Source organism: Schistosoma mansoni (assembly GCF_000237925.1).
Source record: "Schistosoma mansoni, WGS project CABG00000000 data, supercontig 0252, strain Puerto Rico, whole genome shotgun sequence".
NCBI lineage: Eukaryota > Metazoa > Platyhelminthes > Trematoda > Strigeidida > Schistosomatidae > Schistosoma > Schistosoma mansoni.
The window spans coordinates 103,829-124,896 of record NW_017386115.1 but is presented as its reverse complement, the minus strand read 5'-3'; the positions used below and the strand labels follow the sequence as shown (position 1 = coordinate 124,896).

General features: G+C 34.0%; 1 protein-coding gene across 1 annotated transcript in view; it reads left to right on the top strand.

The window, feature by feature from the left end:
* Positions 1 to 21,068, top strand: part of Smp_165530 (hypothetical protein) — a gene marked incomplete at both ends in the record, with an annotated part of 32,831 nt that overhangs the window by 213 nt on the left and 11,550 nt on the right. The window contains 3 exons of the mRNA XM_018792542.1: positions 8,561 to 9,088; positions 13,063 to 13,588; positions 15,627 to 15,859. Coding sequence (XP_018644007.1) covers positions 8,561 to 9,088; positions 13,063 to 13,588; positions 15,627 to 15,859 — 1,287 coding nt within the window. The remainder of the gene's footprint in view (positions 1 to 8,560; positions 9,089 to 13,062; positions 13,589 to 15,626; positions 15,860 to 21,068) is intronic.

Here is a 21,068-nt window from a genome sequence, read left to right as displayed (position 1 = left end):
GCATTCTCCATCCAACTCTGTCCTGGGCAATCCTTTCCAGTTCTTTCCAGTTGTTATTCATCCTTTTCATATCTGCTTCTATTTCCCGACGTAATGTGTTTTTTGGAATAAGATTTAGTTTAGATTAAATATTCAATCCTGAAAAGTGATTTTATTTAATATTTGCTTACTTACTTACGCCTTACTTACGCTTTTCGACCTTTCAATTTCGTAAACGACACCCCCGCCACGAGAAGGCAGTGTGTAGGTCTTCCCTGGCATAGGCTATATATGCGTGGCCATGTGAGAGCATTTGGAGAGGGAGAGCGAACTCACCCTACTCTCGACCGTACCAGGGCATTTGGGGGCAAATAAATGTTAACAATGTTTAAAATAGGTATTTGTTTTAATGTATCAGAAACTTGTGATGTAAAACAAAAAAATGTATTAATATAACAGATTGTTTGTCTATGTAAATGATATGGGAAGAAATTTCATTCACTATATATTGTGCCTGGTTGAGATTCGCGAGATGATAGCAACCGATGGTTAGAGACCTTGAATGACATGGCTCAAAATCGTTTGCAATGGCGAAGGTGTATCCACTCTTTGTATTATACCAAATTCTAATCCTCTGAATTCCTCATGTCCCTATCCTTTTTCTCTTTCCAAATTTATTTCACTGTATTATACTCCTTCAATAACATCTTCAAATTCTAATCTTTCACATAATGCTAATACTCTTACTACTTCTACGACTATGGGATTTCAACTGACAACTTCATCTCTGTGCTAATGTGGTATGGCAACTCCAAATAATGTACGTACGTACGAAGTTCTACGTTGTGACTGACTGATATTGTCTCTGAACGGTATATGAAATTTATTTATACAAGTTGATTGTATAATCTATTTTGTATACAGTGAATCAGAGACTTACTTACTTATTTACGCCTGTTACCCCTCGTGAAGGAGCATAGGCCGTCCACCAGCATTCTCGATTTAACTCTGTCATGGGCAATTCTTTCTAGTTCTTTTCAGTTGTTATTCATCCTTTTCATATCTGCTTCTATTTCTCGGCGTAATATGTCTTTTGGCCTCCCTCTTTTCGCTTCCTTTCCGGATTATTTAACTTTTAGACAATGAAAATTACTTTAAATGTTATTTGTATTTAATATTTTCCGTAGTACTAAAAATTTGTCATTTTTTACGTGAATCCATATCAGGTATTTTGAATTGTAATTGATTTCTCCTTTGAGGATGTTTTCTGTATTTTGAACACCTTCATGTTGATTTATTTCAAATTAGACAGAAAAAGTGTAAGGTTGAAAATCAGAGATGTGCATAGTTACTAGTCTATGATATAAAAATAAACTGCTGAGTGAAATGTCAGAAAATAGAAGACGAACTTCCATATATATCAGATTCATGACCTTAAGGGAGTAAAATATCAAACTCACTGTCATTCAAGTATACACAGCTAGTAAACAGAGAAGAGGAAACCGAGTAACTCCGAAAAGTGCTACCTATGCTAGTCGTGTAGATAGTGATGCCAATAATGATGTCATTTCTAAATAACTTATCTCATTATTTTGTAGAGATTTCGAATAGTTGAAGTACCACTATGTTTAAGCAATACATTATTCCATCTTGAAAAATAACAACAACATGTTGGAGGCGAACTATGATAGATCTTTTTGAATATCAGATTATAAAGTGATTCACTTAACAGTGAAGTAATGAATATTGATTTGGTTATCGTCTAGAAATGTGACAACCAGTTATACAAACATGTTTTCTTTGGTTATATTAAATTTATTTATCTAATATACAGTATATGGAATGTGGTTAGCAATGAAATCCAGGACAGCAGTTTCGTTTTATTTGGGGATGTACCTTTATCTCAGAACTGATGTTCGCTTCGGGGTTAGAACCTTTTACTTTTCACTTTAAGTCAGCAAAAGTGAATGGTTTTGTGAACTCAGTAACTGATGTGCTGACGTTTAAATCCAGTTAAGATGTACCGAAATGAATGAAACACACGTCCTAGATTCCACTGTTAGTCACATTCCAACTATCTTACATAAACCAATGGTTTTATAGCTATCCCATGGCAATCCACACAAGATGAATAAATCGCAATTAAGACTGACCAAATTTCAGTCACAATATCAACAACAGGATAGTTCAGACAACTACAAATTGAATTAGTAATCTCATGATGGATAATAAAGCAATATTCTTGTGGATCTTAAAACGAAATATACAAGTTGTCCAGTCCAAGCTTATTTAAAAGATTCCTGTATAGAAAATTTTAATTTAAATAACTTGTTACTGTTAAATATTTATCATGATGTTCAGAATTATTATTATTATTAGTTAATCATATAGTTAAACTGTTAATAGGAATTAATAGTGTATACATGTGTTATATCTAGAGCTTAGATTCTTAATATACCGCGTATAACTTGAGCACTCGAACGGTGGGACCCTCTCAAATCTCAAATGAGATGACAAAAGAAGACTTTAAAAAGTGATTGTTTGACCAAAATCAAAATGTACAGAAAATCATGGATATTTATAGATATTAGCATTTGTTAAATCACCATTGTAATTCAACCACTCCACAAAGAGGCATGTTATGCTACTGAACAATAGTAGCATGCCACGTTGATATTCTAGAAAGCCCCATCGCGTTCTGACTGGATGGAACTTTTTGGCTCTTCTAGGGTCTGTGGAGGCTCCATCGTAGTTCTCGGAAGCCATCCCAACAACAGGAGCAGAATATTATTGCTTTGTTTTCTCTTTTCAATATCACTATTACACTATCGAAATTTAGCAAAGGGACTAATTGCTTTGTATTTCTATTAAGTTGTGGGACCAATATTTATGTATTGTTTCTACTTCATCTGTATGTAATACAATAAATTTATTTTCATAGTTGGAAGCGTAAGTCAATTGAAGCTAGACTACCAAAGAAAACCTGGAAGCACTGGACGGCCGTTTCGTCCTGTTGTGGGACTCATCAGCAGTGCGCATCCACGACCCCGCCTCGCGAGATTCGAACCCAGGACCTACCAGTCTCGCGCCAGAGCACTTAACCGATAGACCACTGAACCGGCATCCGATGGTGTTTATGTCAAACTCCATTTCGTGGATGCGCACTGCTGAGGAGTCCTATAATAGGGCGAAACGGCCGTCCAGTGCTTCCAGGTTTTCCTTGGTGGTCTAGCTTCAATTGACTCTGGCTTTCAACTATGAAAATACTAAATCTCCCCAAAACCCCTTCTGAATAAATTTATTATTTTCTCCATTCAATTTATATCACATATTAGTCAATTTATTTCAAAGGTGTATAAAATATTTAAGCTGTCAAGGAATCTAAGTGTAAAAGCTAATTAAGCCAAGTCATACATACGAAATGCTTAAATGTTTTCCATTAGAATATCAACATATATCATTCATAATGATCAAAGTTCATAATGTAATTTTATGAATTAAATGAAAGTAACTGTACATATTGGTTTATAAAACTTATCGTATGCCAGTAAGGTATAGAATCTATTTATTGTTGAGTATTGTAAACATTCTTTTACACATGTTGTTAAGTTGTATGCCTTTTGAATCATTTCGAAGTGTATGAATAGTTACTATAATTTCTAATGGAAATGAATCGGCCGTCCAGTACTTCCAGGTTTTCCATGGTGGTCTAGCTTCAATTGACTGACGCTTTCAACTATGGAAATGAATCAATCATGAACATTAAACTGTAATATAAAAAAATGCTTTCAAATACATTTTAGAGAATTGGAATTCAGTAAAACTGTCTGTGTGATGAGTATTAAGAAATATACATAACAGCCCCCAAATGCCCTGGTAAGGCCAAGAGTGGGGAGAGTTCGCTCTCCCTCCCGAAATGCTCTCACATGGCCGCGCGTATATAGCCTCTGCCAGGGAAATCCTACTCACTGCCTTCTCGTGGCGGGGGTGTTGTTTACCAAATTGAGAGGACGAAAAGCGAATACCCGGCGCTTCAACCGGGTTGAGGGACACTGCGACTCCACCTGGGGTAGTTGGAAAACCCTCATTCCAAACCAATGGTGCACATGGGCTCCAGTATCCCGAGAGAACTAATGGAGAATGAATCAATCGTTGGTCACCGGCTACCACGGGGCTGCATCTCCTCACGATGCTCCACTGCCTTGTGGATCAGATCTTTATGTCAAAGGCTCTGGGTGTGGCCCCCTAAGAAAACCACCTGCTTCAGTCTGGGCACCTGGGAAGCATCATAGACCTCACACAAATCGAATGAGATTTGTGTGGCGCAAATATATCTGGTGCTCCTTTGTACCAATATTTATGTGTTTAAATAAATAAATAAATAAACTTAATTAACTTTCTCAAATAATAGGTTAGATTTAATTCAAACGATTATTTTATCGGATAATAATATATTATTATAGACTATTGGATTCTGACAATATGGTCGAAAAAGTGAATGTCTTCATCGTCATATGACCTGAAATTATTAACTTTCATGTTGTCATCAGTACTGTGTGAACTTCTGATGAGTCTCGATTCAAGATGAAATAATTGTTCATTATTATCCAGTTTAGTTGATATCAATTCTCTGATAACAAATAACTGTCAACAAGTTGGAATAACCTTTATGGAAATCATTTTCTTTTCAAGAAAACGTTTTATTAGTGTCACTGCACCCTAAGTTTAAACAGAATGGAGATATAACTACTTATGATTAGAAAAAAACTTAATTTTTCATTACATAACCGAATATCTAATATCTTAGCTCTTTTCTCTATCCTAATTACCACTAGTTACATTTACCAAAAATAAACGCTCACCTATGTACATTTACACACACACACATACACAATTTTTCCGCCACATCTTTCATAAGGTTCCCTTATAATATAAGACATAAGTCGATAGTTTCATTTTCTATCTTTCTTCCTTATGCCTTATTCACTGATATAGACTGATTTGTGTTATGTATTTTTATTGTATGAAACATTGAATAGATTATTTTATTGACCTTTTATTCACCTCTTACGTAGTGTACTAGAAGTAGTAATAATAACAGTAGTAGTGTTAGGAGTCTTTCGAAAATTACTGGATTGTGATATTTACGCTAATAAACCCAACCCTAAAATGTAGTTGATATATATGTATATATATATTTCAGTTTTCTTCCATCTGTGTTAGTATCTCTACATATTTACCAGTTTTCTTTTCCTATCTAATTCAATATTTATATCGATGTATATAAGGCTTAGATTCAATGTGTTTCAATGAATGACTAAGTTATCTAAATAGTATGACTAGGTTTGATCTATAGACAAAAATATACCAATAGATGAAGAAAAAAGTAACATTATAAGATGGTCAATTGAATAATTGAGAAATATTTTTTTGAAATCTCCACAAAACCCTTTCTAAATATTTTTTTATTTATAACAGTTTCTTTGAATCAAATAAGTATTTCGGGAATGTTTGATTATCCACATGAGAAAATTTCAGACATGTAGGTTTCATTCTATTGTATCTCCTCATTTCCATTGCTGTTTGACTGGTCTTCCCTGTCTCCCATGTACCTATAAAAAGTGTTGCTCTGGTTGTTAGAAGGTGCATCGGCCTCGTGACTTCCGAAAAATTTCGGCTTTCATCATGAGGCGTCATAATTATTCCTCCAACTCCCAGGGCAGAGTTTAAATGGTTTGAATTATTTTATCTGGTTAGCGTTTTTTTAGCGAGTTAGCTTTTCTACGGGATGGGGTCGCTAACCCCATGCCCAACCCTCCTCCTTTGCCCGGGCTTGGGACCGGCAGTAACTCTAGAAGAGCTACAGGCGGGGTGAGAATCTTCAATACGAACTTCAAGAAAGTTCTACTGTACGGAGCTGAAACGTGGAGAACTACTACATCCATCGTCATGAAGGTACAAGTATTTATAAACAATTGTCTACGCAAAATACTCAACATTCACTGGCCGGATACTATCTGTAACAGCGTTTTATGGGAGAGGACAAACCAGCTTCCAGCTGAAGAGGAAATTAGGAAAAGACGTTGGAAGTGGATCGAACATACATTACGAAAATCACCAAGCTGTATCATGCAGCAAGCCCTAACTTGGAATCCGGAAGGGAAGTGGAAAAGAGGAAGGCCAAAGAATACATTACGTAGGGAAATAGAAGCAGATATGAAAAGGATGAATAACAACTGGAAAGAATTGGAAAGGATTGAGCAGGACAGAGTTGGATGGAGAATGCTGGTGAGTGGCCTATGCTCCTCTACGAGGGGTAAAAGGCGTAAGTAAGTAATTTATCTCTTAAATGGTGAAAATGAAATTCATCACTTCAGTTTAGTCTAGTTTTTCAAATATGTTTAAACTGAATAAGTGATTTCAATTGATGTATTGAAATTATGATTACATGAAAACAAAGTACTTGTATAATTGAGTGTGAACTATTGTACAAATAAAAATTGGAGACATCGCACTTCGAGTGAAAGATTGGTTAATAAAACCAATAGTTACACATGTGTTTAAATCTTAAATATCCTATTGATTCACGGTTTAGAAGGTCCTAGGTTAGATTCCAATGGGAGAGTAGGGCAAGCGCAATTCTGATCAGTGCTATACTGGAATAAAAAGATCATTTACTGCTTTCAGTTTTCAATAGTAATCTGAATTAGATAGGTTTGATTCATTGAAGAAAATCAACAATCTTCTCAATCTTCATTCAGTTTTCATCACTCTTAGTAATTTACACTGATAATATTCATCGTAAAAGTCTATTTACGTACATTTTGTTGTTGTTATTCCATACATTTGATCCTATCTTAGTACTACGTAAACTGATTATTAGTTTCAAGCAAACAATTATTCAATCTGTATTTTGATTGTAAGATGAAACGTAATCACTAATTATTTGCTATACAATACTTTTTTTCATATCTCTCACCAATGATCAGATAAATTCTAATTGTACTTCCCCTATCCTAAACTATTCTATAGGTGACTTGCTTACTATTAGGGTTTTCCACAATAGGTATATGATTTTATCATGTGAAGTCATAAATATTTAATACTGAGAAGTGTTTCGTGACGAGTTGTTTTATACTCTAAATAGTTAAATTACAGTCATATAAAATACCCATTTTATGAATACATCAACTATCTACCTAAATACGTGGGATAAGTTGTAAACTTACTCACCTATGAGATGATATGGCAGGATAATAATAATCTCTGAATGACTTGTATGAGACTGCAAGCTTATTGTATGTTTGCTTAAAAGTAGAAATCCCTGATTTTAAAAGGCGTCAACCACAATGAAAAGATTATAAATATATATACTGAAATTTGACCCCAGATTAAAAGATTAACGATGGTGAAGAAAATACAAGGTGAGAAGCTGAATAAATATAAGAGGGATAGTGGACAGGGATATATTCTGTCCCACACTTCTATTTTAAAGTATTAGAAAAAAGTAATTCCATGACATAGACTACATTCATTAGGACGATACACTGTCTCGATAAGAGATCATAGATTAATAAATATATTTGGGTTTTCTTGCTAACTGCTTGCGTAAGTAAGTAATTAAGTAAGGTTGCTTTCCTTTTTTCTCTCAGTAGAATAAAATTATCAGAATAGCAGGACCGGTTAAAAAAATATTAACTTATTAGAACTTTTCTAGTGGTAACTACTGAATCGTTATGCTGAAATCTAGACATTCCATCATTCTTTCCTTTCTTCCTTTTATTCTCTTTTCTGTTAGTTTCTTTCTTTATTTATGTTCTAGTTCTCTGGACTAAAGTTACGCTACCTCAACAAAAGCGTACACTTAAACTATGGAGTTCCTACAATATAATAGTGATAATGGAATGACTATTACAACCAATATTTGACTTGAGATATTAAAAACATCTAAGATGTTTTCATTACAGTTTGATCTCATTTCACGTACTGTTCAGAAAAAAGGAACATAAGATGACTACTTCATCTTAGTATTCTACTCCTAATAGATGTGCACCCGCAAACCCACCAAGGATTGAACGCAAAACCACCAGTTTTTGAGGTGAACACTTGTCTATTAAAAACAATTAGTCAGTATCCACTGGTTCAACTTCAATCAACTATCAATCAGCAACATGACGATTAATGAACGCAATCGGTGAAGATATTTTCATTCCTAATATGTATGAAATGCATCAGTGACGACTAGTGACAGATACAGCTTACAAGTTAAATTGATCTCTACAAAAATTAAGATTGCGTTGATATGAAATGAAGAATTTGATGCATTTTAAATTTTCACCTGTACAGTCATTTTTAAATAAAACGTAACTACTTCTATGAATTCGGTGTTCATCTTGTTGTCCTAATGAGGTATGGCGACTTGAACCTATTCATATATGTGCCTGGTCCTACCTTGTAGCTGACTGACTGACTGACTGAAAATATTTTCCTTATTTATACTTATTCCATATTAACTGAAAAGCAATTTTTTAAACTAACCACGGTAAACATTTCTTTCCAATTTTTTTTTCTAAATGAATAGCTAAGTGATATTAAGATGTTTGACGTGACAACTTCATCTTATCGATACAGTTTAACTCATCCATGTACTACTAGTATTGTTACTACTAATCCAACGACAACAACCCTACCGACATCAACAGTAACATGTGTTTCAATGAATGATACAAATGATATAAATTCTACTGAAAAATCGATTAGTTTACAATGTTCAAAATTTATCACACGTTGGATTGCTCATTGCCCATTTCAATGGAGTATAAAATCATCAAATCAACAGAAAACTACAATTAATAATAATGACTGGCAAACAACAACTATTATTCCTAATAAACCAACTAATCCTGTATCTACACAAGCCCTTCAACAAGATCTATTAAGTCCAATCAATAAAACAATACAAACTACTAATAATGAAGAAAATGTTAACGAATTCATTGAAGAATGTGTTATACCTATTCCTGTATTCAATTTATTTCTATATTTAGCACAAGAAGGTGTTTATGCAAAAGATTTATTTCGACGACCTGGAAACATTGCTCAAATAAAAGTAAGTAGTATTATTAAACGTCTAATCATTTATCATAGACAATTTTGAAATTGACACTGAAAATCGTGGATCGTGGATGCGCACTGCCACTGAGGAGTCCCATAATAGGATGAAACGGCCATCCAGTGCTTCCAGGTTTTCCATGGTGGTCTAGCTTCAATTGACTCATGATTTCAACTATGAAAATACTGAAAATCTTGTCAATATCATAATATTTTCTAATAAGCTATGTACATTAAACTGACAAAACCAAAGCGAATTTGAGATCTGATTTCACTCTAACCTTCCTACACATAAAAAATTTGGGTAATTCAATCAAAATCTATCCATCTATTGATTAGCAGTTTGATGCTAATCCATTTATTACTGGTTATCATGTTTATTTCCTTCTTAATGGCCTTAGTTGACCGTTTTTAAGGACAATTTTAAGTAAACAATATGAGTCCTACTGTTTAATTTATCATGTTTGTTTTTTTAATTTTTTGTTTCCAGTCTATCAAAATATAAAAACATTAACGAGGTCTAATTTGATACAGTCATTATAAGTCATGTAGATAATATACAATCTAACGTTTTTTTGGTACACTCATTAGTTAATTTGTGGGTGACTTATGATCCCTCACAAGGGGTAACAGACGTAAGCAAGTAATTAGTTACTTTGTAAGTGATTTCTACTTGAGGATGATTTTAGCTGATGTGAATTGTTTTGAAGTTAAGCATATTGAAGATGATGTTCTCTGTCTTCATTTAATGTGTAGTCTGAACCATGTTAGTAGATGCAGACTATTTGGTTGAGATCCGCGTGACTATCGTAACCAATGGTTAGTGACTTCGGGTGACATGGCTCAGAATCAATCACAATGGCGTAGGTGTATACACTCTCTTTCTTTCTTTAAACTATGGGATTAAAATTGCCTCATATTTTTCTTTCATCCTGTACTATGTATTATTATTATTATATTTAAACACATAAATATTGGTACAAGGAAGCACCAGATACATATGCTCCGCACAAATCTCATTTGATTTGTGTGAGGGCTGTGATACTGCCCAGGTGCCCAAACTGAAGCAGGCCTGTACTATGTCATTATATACAATCTTTCTTTTATATATTACCACCATTAAATTAACTACTTTTATGAATTTAGTGTTTGTCTTGTTGTGCTATTGAAGTATGGTAACTTAGACCGATGCATATATGTGCCTGGTACTATGTTGTAGCTGACTAAATGACTGACTCAATCCTCTGTAAAACTTAGTATTAACGAGAGACTGATTTATCATTTCAATAGAACACAGGATTTAATATAAACTTTGCTCAGGTTGATCCTATATAGAACCTTTCATAAGGACTAATGATTAATCTAATTTTAAGTAGAAACAGTTTACTAAAATCAATCTGGATATCTAAACTTCACTATTTTAGAGCAGACGTTTTTTTAACTATTTCATGTTCATCACATAAATTTCATCAGTTAAATATTCTAAATTAAATGCGAATTCGGGGAAATTCTTTACCTGAGAGTTAGCTCTCATTTTCACGTGATGTTTACTGATGAATCATAGTAAAAGAATTTCATTATTGGTTCATCTCAGTAAGGAATTCCTTAACAATGCACATATACGACTTCATTGAGGTTAAAACTCAGGACCTTCAAAGCTGGTGGGAAACTCTTAACTTTCAGACTTTTGAGTTGAAACCTGAAGATTTGTATCTCTAATTCCAATTCACTCACGACAAACAGCGACCATCATCCAGTGTCAGTGGTTGATAGTTGTCTAACTCTCGATATAACTGAACTCTTCTAGTTAGCGCTTCTCACTAGAGCCGACGGAATTACCTTTCAAAAAACACCATATGGTTATCATTAGTTTACGGATTTGTAAACTTTGTTGAATTAACAATTTTACAACACGAATCGACTGTAATAAGCAGTCACTGAAAACCAGGACAGGTGTTTCGTCCTAATATAGAAATCATCGGCAGTAAATATTTATGACCCATTCACTGGAGATCGAATCTGTTACCTTCAGTCCATCAGCAACCGCCTAATATTTAGTCTACTGAGTCTGCACTAAATGAATGATTTCTATTATTATTATTATTATTAATCATACTACTGGTAATAATTAATAGTAATGGCACAAAGAGATTATAGATGGAACTGATTTATAGAAAAGTGGAAAGAGATGATTATAGACGTATTATAGATAAAGTGATTAATGATGAAATTGGTACTGTTAACTATTTACGTTAAATACAATACTAATGTAAATGTTTACACTGAATAATAAGCAGTAATGTATACATCAGTCTGTAGATAGGATACATCATTGATTCCTTTCATTCAAATTCATTTTTATCGGTGGTGTATTTCATAGTCTTAACGTCACTGAATTTCCCTATTTCATCCTTCCAACTTTAACTTGATGTCAAAAACATTAAGTGACAACATATTTATTGCCAGAACGTAAGGTTGTGAAGACTGTTACATTTGTAACTTTGTATCATAGACAGACTTTATTTAGTATAACACAGAAACTCAAAAAGTAATGGACATTTGTTTTGTTCTAGTATGAATCTATTCAGTATAAGTGTCAATGACTCCATCGGAGGTCGAACTAAAGACCTATGTAAGATTGCAGAACACTTGAATCATTGAGTTTAAGCTTGATGCTTAATATTTCTAGTTTAAATCAATACTTTATCACCTCATAAAAGTGAGTTAATCGTTCTCAACTGACATGAAAAATTTTTTAATTTTTGTTTTTAATTGGACAATGATAAAATATTCGTTGTATGACATTTGAGAGTTTTTGCATTGGGATGAATGTGGTTTCGTCTTAGTGCCTTCCAGAAGAGTTTAGGATAATCATTACTTTCGATACAGCTTTCGAGAAAATTGATCTCATATTTCACTAGCGCAAGCTTGGCGGATGTAACTTAAGAACCCATTGAGTTCCTTCATCGTCATATGGTCCTTGCTTGTTAATAAATTCGTTGGAAACAGAGATCCCTTCGCTGAACTTCGTGTTTTAATTTTAATGTTCAAATAGGAATTATATACCAATTACTAGTTGTTATTACTCTTCTCTCTTTTATCTTTTCATAAAATTATCACTTTATTTATGTAGCACACTTTTTGATCCTCTATTGTACCAGAACTTCATTCATATCACTGAATCTATTATTCTAACTCTTATTAAGATAAACCAAATTGAAAATACTATTTAAGCATAACTATTGTACTTCAATCTCACACGACTCTCTGTGTTCGATCATCGTTGTCTCCGAAGGATTGCTGACATTCAGTGGCAACACCATGTTAGTAATGCAGAGGTTCGGCATCGTGTGCTCGGGCGCAGAGACGATAATTCAATTGGTGTCACCATCTTGAAACACCGACTTCGGTGGCTTGGACATGTTCTACGAATGTCGTCCCAGAGGCTTCCACGTCGTGCATTATTTGCCGACTCTGGGACTGGTTGGAAAAAGCGGAGAGGTTGTCAGTGTATGACATGGTGTCGTGGTATGAAAGAAAGCTGCAAAGGGCTAGCTTCTGTTGGTCCTTCACGACTCCGTGGCTGGGGTCCGAGAGATGGTGCAACACAGTGGCTAGAGACGTTATCAGATATGGCTCAGAATAGAAGCCAGTGGCGAGCCTGCTGTAACCTTCTTTTAATTTTTTCACGAAGAGTGGTTATAACTTTCTTAACTGAGAGAGTTCTTTTGGTTGTACATTTCAGTTCCCCCCATCATTACTCTTCTCCTTTTTTTCATCCTTTTTTTTTCTTCTTTTATATATATACACATCTTCCCCCTTTCTCCTCCCATTCTCATTATTTTGTGTGGCGCATATGTAACTGGTGCCCTTTTGTACCAATATATATGTGTTTAAATAAATAAACTTCAATCTCACTGAACTCTTCATCTATCATTGAAATTAATTTTTCAATTTTTTTTTCTTTTACAGCATATCCTACAACGTTTTGCATCTGATCAAGTAATCGATTGGAAAGATTATAATATTCATACTGTAGCAACAGTTGCTAAACGTGTTTTATTCAATATACCAAATGGTTTAATTGGTTTAAAAGGTGAAAAACAACTTCTACGTACTGCTTTATTAACACAACAACCATTAAATGACAATAATCAATTGAAAACAATACGTAAAACATCTACAATACATCTTCAAGATTCATCTAATTTAGAAATAAGTAATAATATTAAAATATCTACCAAGTCTACAGAGAATTTACATCTAGATATAAATGAACCCTTGAATACTTCATCATTAAATGAAACAAATCCAAATAGTCATGACAAGAATGAACATCATACCAATAAAGAATGTATAGAACAATTAGATGATTTACTTAAACGTGCTATAGTTATCACGAATATTGATACAACTCAGCAATCCAATACTGTTAATTTATTATTTTCATATGGTTCAATAAAACAAATCTATCAATTGACTCCAGTGGATGTAGAACGTGTACAAGTTTTCCAAAAGTGAGTTTTATACAATGATGAGGATTATGATAATTTTATCAAAATTGGTATCCGTTAAGTTGATAAGAAGGCGAATTAGTTGATAAAATTGGGAATCTGTATTGCCTGATATGGCTGGGACATGTATTGTGCACGCCCGACAACCGCCAACTTCAATAAACGATGTTGGTTGGCTTATGATTGGGTTGAAATGAAGCTGATTATTTCCAAATTGATTCGTTGTATCTGTCCATGAAGTCATGGACTGCTGATTTTTACTTATTGAAATGTACCGATTTTAATCTTAGGATTTAACAATTATTATGACCGATATTTGGAAATGTTAAGCGAAATGGTTTGGAATTAGTCATAATCTTACAGATCCTCTCGTTCTTCATATTCCCTAAAATCCTAAGTTTAGAAATTCTTGTGTATAAGATGGTGGTTGGAGGTGGTCAACAGGAAACCCTGGATCCGGGTTTCGTGCTACTTGGCACTCGTGACACGCATGACATTGATCACCACCTAGTGATCAATCAATTGTGAATTCTTGCATATGTTTAACTCAGAAATTAATTCTTTCTTCTTGAATCATATTATTTGTCAATTAAGTTTTATTATCAGAATTATATGTTATTCACGCAATAAATTTCTTCTTCCTCCATGGCGAAATATTTGGTTAAGACCGGTCACATTGTTGATATCATATCAGCCTTTGTAATTTCGTACAAAATTTTTCAAGGGTGTATATACTAAAGTTTATTGAAGCCTCGACTATGCGAAAACTGAATTCCCATATATGTGTTCAAAAACTATTTGTTCTTACCTTTAACCTAACCTGATGATATCGATTTATTTTTCAACATTGTTTCACATTGTGAACTCTATTATTACTACCTTTGTTTCCACTTACCTTTTAATTTGTTCAGTTGACCTGTTATTTTTCATATATAGTTTCTTTATCATGTATAGTTATGACCAGATTGTTTGAAATATATATTGCGCACATATATCGCATAATTCTGATAATCTTCATCTTCTCATTGGATTATCAAGATTTATCAAAACGACTAATTGTTTGAAGTTTTATTATCACTGTTTTATATTCATGTATCATGAGCAGATGGCATAGTCTACTATTCGGGTTCCGGCAGGCGACTGCCTTTCAGTTTTAGCCCCGAAATGCCCTGGTACGGCCGATAGTATGGAAAGTCCACTCTCCCTCTCGAAATGCTCTCACACGGCCACGCGTATACAACCTCTGCTAGGGAAGTCCTACTCACTGCCTCCCCGTGGCGATAGTGTTGTTTACGAGATTGAGAGGATGAAAAGCAAATGTTCGGCGCTTTAACCGGGTTGGTGGACACGGAGGGTCCACCTAGGAGAGTTGGAAAACCCTCATTCCAAACCAATGGTGCACATGGGCTCCAGTATCCCACGAGAACTAATGAAGAATGAATCAATCGTTGGTCACTGGCTACCATGGGACTGCATCTCCTTACGATGCTCCACTGCCTTGTGGATCAGATCTTTCAGTCAAAGGCTCTGGGTGTGGCCCCCTAAGAAAACCACCTGTTTCGGTTTGGGCACTCGGGAAGCATCATAGACCTCACACAAATCGAATGAGATTTGTGTGGCGCAAATATATCTGGTACCCCTTTGTACCAATATTTATGTGTTTAAATAAAATAAAATAAAATTATACTTTGACAAAAATATGTAGTCTTTCAAATGACTTGAGTGGTGGTAGTACTATGATATTTAGTATCTGTTGATCTCCCTTTAAAATTCATTGTGTTACTTTATAACTGATTTATGTCAATACCTAGCCTAACATTGTTGGAATGCTTATCAGAGTCGATGGATAGATATCTGATTAGTTATAGATTGTTTACCTTCTTTTCAACCTGCATCATTGATTATGAGAAGGTGATATATGTTAACAATAATAAAATGTTATGCCGAATGGTATACTTCCAAAGTTAATGTTTGTTTTTCTGTTGTTTATTTCTTCTAATTCTCTTTAAAGTATACTTAAAGATTTAACTGTAGCACATCGTCAACTAACAATAATGATTTTTGGTATACTACATCAACTTGTATTCAATATGGCATATAATACAGCAAATCAAAATCATGAATTAGAAAAAGATAATGATGAACTACCTAATATTCCATTACTTAAATTAGCTGAAGGAGTTGTAAAGTCTGTTGCTGGTTCAATGTTTCATTCTTGTACATCGTCAATATTATTAATCAATCAAACGACACAGGTAAGTTGTGTTAATAAAATAAGATTTTAATTCATTGATTTTGTTCTAGTTTGATTAGTAATTTCATGCCAAGTTACTAACACAACCAGTCAAATTAAAGCACTTGATTGATAGATTTTAAATCAGGTGAAACATACAGGACACTGGTTACTACGCACTTATTAGGGGGGGAATATATCTATAATGAGACGAACTCCGGAGAAATTATGGAAAGTGTATCCAAATGTATTTCACTCATGCACATCAATTCATCTCTTGGAGTATGATATTTATTTAGTGGCAATATGTGAGAAAATGTAACTTCAAATCAAATTAGTTGTAAAACGGATGAGTAAAAACACCACTGAACTTTGTTTTCCTCACTAAAAAAAACAGAGCTATCCTTGCATGTAGTAACTTTTTGTCAGTCATGGTGGATATTTGAACTTCCAACAAACTGATACAGTTCGCTTTGTTCAGTATAGACATACACAAATAATCGCGTAGACTATAATTTGTGGATGATTTTTGAGCGGGTCAATAGAGATCTTGAGACAGCTCACCTACATACTAAGGTCAGAGAGAGTTATAAATTAGTTAGAGTTAGGGGTTAGGATTTAAAGTAACGGTTTTCATCACAAACTGACACTGATGCCAAACTGCTATTTGACTATATGGATGAATGAATTTCGCATCAAAATCCAAAACTTAGCATCCTTAATTTCATCGGTTCATCATAGCATCATCGAATAATCTGAGAATGCAACGAGCATGACAGATGATTAGGGTTGATTATGTTCTATTAAGTCTATCGGTCTTCTTAGCTGGTCGTAGACTTACAACTAATGTTGCTTCTCAAATCACAACATTAATCTATGTAGTGTGTACCACTGATAGAATCAAGGTTAACGTTTTTGCAATTTAAACCCACCGAGACACTGTTCTAGAGATGTGTCGTATAGTCTCTCAAAAAGCGTATGAATGGATATATATATATATATATCAGATGGTGATTTGCCAATTTACAGGTTTTCAAAATCACCATACACCGTTAAAATTTACCTCCAGACTGACTAATGAAGCTTGATTTTTTGGCTCAATAGCGCAAGTCCTAGTAACTAATGGTTATTTTCTCCCAACATGCAAACATAGTTGTCTTGATCAGTGATCAAGTCAGTCTGTTATAGTTAGTATCAACACTCTAATTCCCACTTATGTTACTGACACAAAGGTTAAATTATTATTATAAACCACAGAGTTTGGTATTATAGCATCCCAGAAATTTAGTACCTTGAGAACTATATAGTCGATTGTTGTTTGTCATGCTTTTATATATTACCACCACTAAATTAACTACTTCTATGAATCCGGTGTTCATCTTGTTGTGCTAACGAGGTATGGCAACTTGGACCGATGCATATATGTGCCTGGTCCTACGTTGTAGCTGACTGACTGACTGTTTGTCATGCAGTGTTATAGGTGTAGCAAGGAAAACAACCAAGCAGTTAGCAAGAAAACTCAGATATATTCATCAATCTATGATCTCTTATCGAGACAGTGTATCGTCCTAATGAATGTAGTCTATGTCATGGAATTACTTTTTTCTAATACTTTAAAATAGAAGTGTGGGACAGAATATATCCCTGTCCACTATCCCTCTTATATTTATTCAGCTTCTCACCTTGTATTTTCTTCACCATCGTTAATCTTTTAATCTGGGGTCAAATTTCAGTATATATATTTATAATCTTTTCATTGTGGTTGACGCCTTTTAAAATCAGGGATTTCTACTTTTAAGCAAACATACAATAAGCTTGCAGTCTCATACAAGTCATTCAGAGATTATTATTATCCTGCCATATCATCTCATAGGTGAGTAAGTTTACAACTTATCCCACGTATTTAGGTAGATAGTTGATGTATTCATAAAATGGGTATTTTATATGACTGTAATTTAACTATTTAGAGTATAAAACAACTCGTCACGAAACACTTCTCAGTATTAAATATTTATGACTTCACATGATAAAATCATATACCTATTGTGGAAAACCCTAATAGTAAGCAAGTCACCTATAGAATAGTTTAGGATAGGGGAAGTACAATTAGAATTTATCTGATCATTGGTGAGAGATATGAAAAAAAGTATTGTATAGCAAATAATTAGTGATTACGTTTCATCTTACAATCAAAATACAGATTGAATAATTGTTTGCTTGAAACTAATAATCAGTTTACGTAGTACTAAGATAGGATCAAATGTATGGAATAACAACAACAAAATGTACGTAAATAGACTTTTACGATGAATATTATCAGTGTAAATTACTAAGAGTGATGAAAACTGAATGAAGATTGAGAAGATTGTTGATTTTCTTCAATGAATCAAACCTATCTAATTCAGATTACTATTGAAAACTGAAAGCAGTAAATGATCTTTTTATTCCAGTATAGCACTGATCAGAATTGCGCTTGCCCTACTCTCCCATTGGAATCTAACCTAGGACCTTCTAAACCGTGAATCAATAGGATATTTAAGATTTAAACACATGTGTAACTATTGGTTTTATTAACCAATCTTTCACTCGAAGTGCGATGTCTCCAATTTTTATTTGTACAATAGTTCACACTCAATTATACAAGTACTTTGTTTTCATGTAATCATAATTTCAATACATCAATTGAAATCACTTATTCAGTTTAAACATATTTGAAAAACTAGACTAAACTGAAGTGATGAATTTCATTTTCACCATTTAAGAGATAAATTACTTACTTACGCCTTTTACCCCTCGTAGAGGAGCATAGGCCACTCACCAGCATTCTCCATCCAACTCTGTCCTGCTCAATCCTTTCCAATTCTTTCCAGTTGTTATTCATCCTTTTCATATCTGCTTCTATTTCCCTACGTAATGTATTCTTTGGCCTTCCTCTTTTCCACTTCCCTTCCGGATTCCAAGTTAGGGCTTGCTGCATGATACAGCTTGGTGATTTTCGTAATGTATGTTCGATCCACTTCCAACGTCTTTTCCTAATTTCCTCTTCAGCTGGAAGCTGGTTTGTCCTCTCCCATAAAACGCTGTTACAGATAGTATCCGGCCAGTGAATGTTGAGTATTTTGCGTAGACAATTGTTTATAAATACTTGTACCTTCATGACGATGGATGTAGTAGTTCTCCACGTTTCAGCTCCGTACAGTAGAACTTTCTTGACGTTCGTATTGAAGATTCTGACTTTGAATTTGGTGGACAGTTGTTTTGAGTTCCATATGTTCTTCAATTGTAGAAATGCTGCCCTTGCTTTGCCAATCCTTGCCTTTACATCTGCATCCGATCCTCCTTGTTTATCAACGATGCTTCCCAGGTATTTAAGAGATAAGCCTATATGTGTAATCATATGGATATCGAACATTGATTAAATAAATTTCTTTAATATATATTCCAAATCAATCAATGTAATATAAATGTATATATCTGAAATACAGGTTTGTTGTTATCATCTAATAGTAGGTATTCATGCCTAGATAATGGCGTCAATTGGTACATCTATTTTGTGTAATTTGAAGATTTGTGAACTTTTATATAAATGAATTCCTGCTATCAAAAATTTATATACAACTAAATTTAATTTATGACTATTCTTTATAAGAATTAGGTTGTAGAAAATAGTTAAACATAAATTGTTACTGAATAAAATGATATGAAAAGTAGTATAGTTTCATATGTAGTAAAATCAAATGTAGTCAGTGTATTCAATTTGAATTCAATCTTGGGGATCCACGTGACTATCGTAACCAATGGTTGGAGACTCTGGGTGACATGGCTAAGAATCAATCACAATGGCGTCAGTGCATACACTCTTTGTCTTCCCTTACAACTGTGTGAATAAAATTACCTTATATCTTCCTTCCTACCAACTAATTCTTTCTTCCTGTATTATATCCTTATACACAATCTTTGTTTTATAATATTAATACCAATGAAGTAACTGGTTTTATGAATTTGGTGTTCATCTTGTTATGCTAATGATGTGTGGCAACTTGGACCGATGCATGTATGTGCCTGGTCCTACGTTGTAGCTGACTGACTGACTGACGATCTTGGAAAGTTATTCGTCAATTTATTTTAGTATTGATGATGAGTTCAATGTTCATCGTTTTAATAACTCTGTTTGAATCATTGTAAATTTAATGAATTTGTGTATTCGAATGCATTTTAAAATTTCAAATCGATATAAAATTGATCAGTGTGCTGCTCTGAATTCTCTCAATTGGCATTGTAATGGAACTAAGTGCTGGACACTTGGTAATAGTCATTGACGAGTTTGTAGAAGCATTCTCTTTACTTAGCATTTATTCATTAGAATCACATAGACGTGTTCCTACTTGATACTTCAGGGGATGGGTAACTACAATTTTAATGTCAGATGTTTAAGGACAATGCACAAACACATCGAAGCCAAAGTCTCGTAATGATTATTACGGGTGATTGGTGCTGATAGAACTTTGAAAATATCAGTAGATGTTTTCGAACTTGAACTTAAGAAACGATTGACTTATCTAGGCTACAATTAACTTCCTGTAAAACTGAGATACTTAAACTGACCGATCCTTTTGTATTAATCAAAGTTATTCTGATTCACAAAGTTTATAGGAGATTAAAAGTAAACCAACTCTAAATTATAGGCAGATGATGGCTAATAGTGGAATCTAGGACTCACGTTTCGTCCTATTTAGGATACCTTAGTCGAGTGAACCTTGATGCAAGAGTTAACGTTCATTCATTCGTTCGCTACCGACTCTACTGCATTATCAGTTGACTACTGAGTCCACCCTCCGTCTCTACCTACAATGTTTGTGACTTACTGGTAATATCGAGTTAATTCGCACAGGATACACATTTGCCAAAAGACATTGATCGATTCTAATCCTAAACATCTAGTATGTATGAATGAACACCACAATATTTAATACTCAATTCCCATTCAGTATCAAGATTTTAATATTACAGCAACTCAGTCTCTTTCCTTAAGGCTCGGTACGAACATCTTTGAGAGTTACACTAATTTTTACTTTATAGAATTATTCATTATTGTTGAATGCCAACTGGCATGAAACATAGATTCAGAGATTTTTAGCAATGGCTATCAATCGCTTGGTATCATGATAATGCATATATTTGGATTAAATATTTACAGAATTGAATTGTATTCATAATAGTCCGTTGACCTC